Consider the following 5,643-nt stretch of genomic DNA (forward strand, 5'->3'; position numbering starts at 1 on the left):
CCTTAGTATATTCCTTGAGTAGATTTAGTAAGGGTGCATGACTAGCATATTTATTACATGATATGAGGGACTTCACCCCCTCCGTTTGCGTGACACTTATCTTGATCGACCTTTGGAAGAATTAAGTTATCATTGAGTTGGGGTTAGGTGTATCTTTGACACTTAAGTGATCATTGGTTTGATTGAAACTTGTGATAAGTGTCAAAGACACACTTTTTTTGGGTTCATTTATGGTGAATTCTAAGCTAAAAACAATCCTTTGTGTAGCAATATCGTGCCAATTAGCTATGTTTTGCATTTTACTGTAAATTAACACCACACTTTGTGTTTTATATGTGTTTAAGTAAGCTTCGGCCTTAAACTAACGAGGCAAAGTGGCACAACCGGAGCGAAAGCGGGAAAAGAAGACAAGCCGAGACCAAGCTACGAAGGTCACAAAGCGCGTTGCCGCGTGCGTTGTGGAGAGGCACAAACAGAGCTGATTTCCAGAATGTTCAACTCGTATCACAACGTGCTTTGTGACGCGCGTTGGACGAAATAAGTTCCCAAACAACGAGCGTTGCCCGGGGCATTGAAGGTTGCGTGGAAGAGCTGCGGAAGGGATTGAAAGGGGGGGATAAATAAGAAATTCTAGATCAGATTTGGAGAGGACATTTGGTAGGTTTTTAGAATACTTCGATAGCTTAGCATTATGAGATTGAAGAGAGAGCAATTTGTAGAGAGATATTAATAGATTCAAGCTTGGATTTCTTGGGAGATTCATTGAAGGAAGAGATTGACAAACTCCAAATTCAAGAGATCTTGCAAGGCTTCTTTTATTTCCTAATCTATTTGTTTGGTATTATCTCTACTCTTTTCATTTCTATTTGCTTGGTTAGGTTTACATTTATGAATGCTTTTATGATTTCTATGGCTATTGTAGGCTAGCTTAGCTAGGGTTTGAATTGTGAAAGTGTGTGATGATGATGCTTTTGTGACTTAGTTCTTGAATTAGGGATTGATTGATTGCAATGCTTCTATGTCTTGTTGTTGGGGATTGATTTGTTTGCATCAGAGGAACTTGATCACCTCCTATGGTTGTTTGAGGGATTGACCTATGCTAGGTCAATCCAAGCTCCCATCCTTGGCATTTCCTAGCTCAGGAACCCTACAGGCTTGGCTGGGAAGGAGTTGTAGGCAAGGTATTTGTGGAAAAGTTTAGGTGAGGCCTAAACAAGTCCTAGTAGTATAACTTACGGAAGGAGACAAGCCACTCTCTAGACTTAGCATTTGCATCCTCTTTCCCTACGTCTAATGATTCTATAAGCATCTTAATCCACTAAGCAATTCAACCCTATCTACCTTTCATTTGATTACCACTTGTTAGCATTCATTTTACTAGTTCACTATGACGTTTATCTTTTGTGTGCGCGTGACATGCAGTCAAACAATACCGATGTCTTTACTTTCTGACGTTAGCAACTTAGGGGTAACTCCGAGCAGCCATCCCTTGAGAATGGCATAATCCGGAAATCATCCCAACACAATCAACTCTTACGCTATACCTAGCAAGAGTGAAGTAGCGAAAAACGCGATAATCAATTCTTTCCAACTTTTCTATTCGTACTATAGTTCTACATTAAAATTCATATTCTAATATTTTAAAATAGTGTAATACAATTCCTAATAAAATATATTTTTCCTACTTTTCTATTCGTACGATAATTCCATTTCAAAATTCCTATTTGTAATACAATAGGACAATATTAAAACACTTTTATAATATGACAATACAAATACTAGAAATAGGAAGCAACATATATTATAAGTATTGTTAATTTTATCGTTATTATAATATATATAATATTATTCCTTTTCCTGTTAAAAATTATATTCTCCATTAATTCTCTGTTAAATTTACTAAATTTCAAACTCCCATTAAAACTCAACTGCACGTCTAAATTATTAAGATTAAAATAAAAAAAAAAGAATCCTAAAAAACATGCATGCTTAATTCCTAGTTAAAATCAAACTCAATCTCCCAGCTCCATGATGTACTCAAACACTCCTAAATCACCTATAAATATAGCCCAAAACCTAGCACTCCATCACCAAGACTAAAACAGAAGATTGAGGAAGAGCAATTTGGAGCTTGGCTTTACAATTTGGAGCATCCCATTCTATTAACATTAGTTTCCTTTTTTGGTGATTATGCAATTTATGTTTCTTTAATGTTGCAGTATAAAATGCTATATCATGTTTTAGTTTCCTTTTATATTTATTTATTAACTGTTTTATATTATAGTTTTTTTAAGGAAACTGGGATATATTAAATCAACATCGAAATACAATCAGGTGGGTGAGTAATCCACACCCCAAGGAAAGAAGAGGAACCAGCAGCTTGTCTGAGCACATGAGCCATGTGATTCGCTGGCTTTTTTTCATGGCCTCGCTAGTCTTTAATTGGCACAGCTTAGCATCATGAAGTTCTTCTATGCATGGCGTACTCAGAGGTCCATTGTTTGCATCTGCCACCACAACTGACCTCAAACTAACGTATCTTTACCGCCTCCCACCCGCCGAATAGCTCCTCTTCGCAATAACCCTTGACCCGCGTGAATGCTCCTCCATAGATAGCTACGGTTGTGGCCAATGTTCGCCCCTAGGAAACTAGCATTGGGAAAATACCTCGCTTTCAGAATTTGGCACATCAACGAATCGAACAGGGTCTTGTGAGGATCCGCCAGCCTTGAATTTTCACATATTGTAGAAAGTATTCCACCCAGGCAGTGGTGATCATCGTTCTCAATTTTATTGGGTAATAACATATTAATAGTTTCAATCTTTCTTAAAAATCTTATTTCAATATGTAACTAATTTCTTTTATTATTAGGTTGATGTTGAGGCATAGTGCTGGATTGAAGAATAAAGTGATGACTTAGAAGCGTTCAAGTATTGTGTAGCTTTTTCCTCTTTTATATGTATCACATTTTACAATAGGTTTCAAGTATTATGTAATATACAAATATGCTTTTCTCAAGTGTATTAAGATTGATTCTATTATTTTGAACAATAATATTTAGGGAATTGTGTTCTTCGATCTCCAGTACACTAAAAAATTTATTCTATTGGATTCAAATAACTTAATAACTTAATGTATCAATAGATTGGCAATGGTGAAGTTGTGGGTGATAGTTCAGTGGTAAAGAGACCCCTTGTGAGTGAGTTCTCATCAACACAAACAACAAAGAAGAAAGGCTTCTCAGTGTTAAACTTGAAGGAAACTCATTGAGTATAATTTGTGTGGTTGAAGGGTTGTTCTGTATGGACAATGGACAATGATGCCCGGTGGCACATAAGGTTGTATACATTTATTTATTTATTATTATTGGGTTTCAAAGACAATTGTGCCCTGTGGCACATAAGGTTGTTTACTCTGGCTACTAGTGGCACATAAGCTTTTCTAAGGTTTTGTAAAGCTCATGTAATCAGTGAATTTTCAAGTTTTCCAAGCACTTATTCTTCCAAGTACGTGATTGCACTGCAATCAAACTGTTTGAATGGTTGAATTTATTAGATTATGGAAATTACATAAATATGTAAATATTATTATTCTTAGAATATTTTAGATTAATTGTATTATTATGTACCTTATTTAGGAATATAAGCGTTGCCCATAATTGTATATATGAGGCTCAAGGCAAATCAATAAACTCAGGGAAAATAATATTTCTTACATGGTATTAGAGCAACCCAGGTTTTTATTCCTTTAAACTTTATTCGTCATTTTCTCCTCCCTGGGCAGCCATATCAATGGCAGACAATACAATTGGCCAAAACTACTCTTCTTCCTCTAAATCTCAACCTACTCCTTCCTCCTCTCTTTTACTTCATCCGGCTCTCACCGTTTCTAATATCAATACCTTCATCAAGGTCACACTTGATAATGAAAAAGGCCAATATATTACCTGGTCAGAACTATTCAAAATACATGCCAAAGCATATAAAGTTCTAGACCAAATCATTCCTCCATCCAAGGAGGCAGCGAAATTGGATTCTTCCCCATCTCTTAAAGATACGGATCCCGAACTCTGGTCAAGAGTTGACGCCAATGGATTTACGGCACAATCTCTGAAGATCTTCTGCATACCATTATTGAACGAAATTCTACCGCTGAACTCGCGTGGAACAGGCTAGAGGAGATTTTTTCAAACAATAAAAATTCAAGGGCACTCTACCTGGAACAAGAGTTTTCTGCGGTTCGGATGGAGAAGTTTCCAGATGACTCTTCCTACTGCCAGCATCTAAAAACACTAGCATAACAATTATCAAATGTTGGCGCTCCTGTATCAAACAACAGGTTAGTACTTCGACTTGTCTCCGGTTTAACTGATGCATGTGCTACCGTTGGAACACAAATTCGACACGACGACCCCATTCCCCTTTTTTTACAAAGCCCGATCCATGAATATCTTGGAGGAAACAACGATGGCGAAAAAGGCTGCTAACCCCTACGATCCCACTGCTCTTCACGCGTCTGCCGATGATCAATCTGCCAGAAATTATGGGGAAAATCGAGGAGGTCGCGGTGGCAGAAACAACGGCTTTGTTTCACGCGGTGGCAACTCTAACCGTGGTGGTAGCTCTGGTTCTCGAGGCGGCCACTCCACAAATCGCGGCGACAGAAGAGGCGGTCGCCAATCTCCCGGCAGGGGCAGAGGAAATCGTGGTGGCCGACAAACACAATACCAGCCGCACAACACATTCTGGCAGAACGCTAATTAGCAAAATTGGTCTTATCCACCCATGTGGAATGGGCCATGGCAACCTTGGGCTACTCCACCTTGTCCATATCCTACCACACCAGCCCAATGGCAAAGAAATCAACCACCACTAGCCTCACAATCAATACTTGGACCAAGACCATCCCAAGCTCACTTGGCATCAACAAATTTGGGCCAATCTTCGTATACACCAACTGATATTCAACAGGCTATGCATACTTTCTCAATTGCCCCTCCTGATGATCAATGGTACATGGATACAGGAGCTACATCTCACATGACTTCAAATGGAGGTAACCTTACATCTTATTCTAATATGAATAAAAATAAAATTATTATTGTTGGTAGTGGTGATACAATTCCAATTAGTGGTTGTGGCAATACTTTTTGACCAATTCCTCATCCTCCCTTAAATTTAAATAATGTCTTGCATGTTCCAAAATTGATTAAAATCTAGTCTCCGTAAGAAAATTCACTACTGATAATGATGTCACAGTTGAATTTGATCGTAACGGATTTTCTGTGAAGGATTTTTAGACAGGGATGGACTTAATGAGATGTGACAGCACATGAGACTTATATCCAATTACTACAAGGCCTTATTTTCACACATCAACACCCTCTAATTTTGCCGTGTTATCTCCCCAACTATGGCATAACCGACTAGGGCATCCGGGAGCTCTTATTTTAATTTCTTTACGCAAAAATAATACTATTATTTGCAATAAATTTAGGGGAAATTTTTTTTTTTTTTGTGATTCTTGCTCACTTGGGAAACAAGTTAAATTACCTTTTTATGACTCATTATCCTTTACTTCATTTCCTTTTGATATTGTGCACAGTGAACTATGGTCGTCACCTACCCTAAGTTCGGGTGGGC

The 5,643-nt window shown here is 37.9% G+C and overlaps 1 protein-coding gene across 1 annotated transcript; it reads left to right on the forward strand.

The window, feature by feature from the left end:
* Nucleotides 1-4,467: 4,467 nt before the first annotated feature.
* On the forward strand, nt 4,468-4,764 carry LOC109175950 (rRNA 2'-O-methyltransferase fibrillarin-like). Its single transcript, XM_019325372.1, has one exon. The coding sequence runs from the start codon at nt 4,468-4,470 to the stop codon at nt 4,762-4,764; it is 297 nt and encodes a 98-aa protein (XP_019180917.1).
* Nucleotides 4,765-5,643: the final 879 nt, after the last annotated feature.

Source organism: Ipomoea nil, unplaced genomic scaffold (genome assembly GCF_001879475.1).
Source record: "Ipomoea nil cultivar Tokyo-kokei standard unplaced genomic scaffold, Asagao_1.1 scaffold0062, whole genome shotgun sequence".
In the NCBI taxonomy this organism is placed as follows: domain Eukaryota; kingdom Viridiplantae; phylum Streptophyta; class Magnoliopsida; order Solanales; family Convolvulaceae; genus Ipomoea; species Ipomoea nil.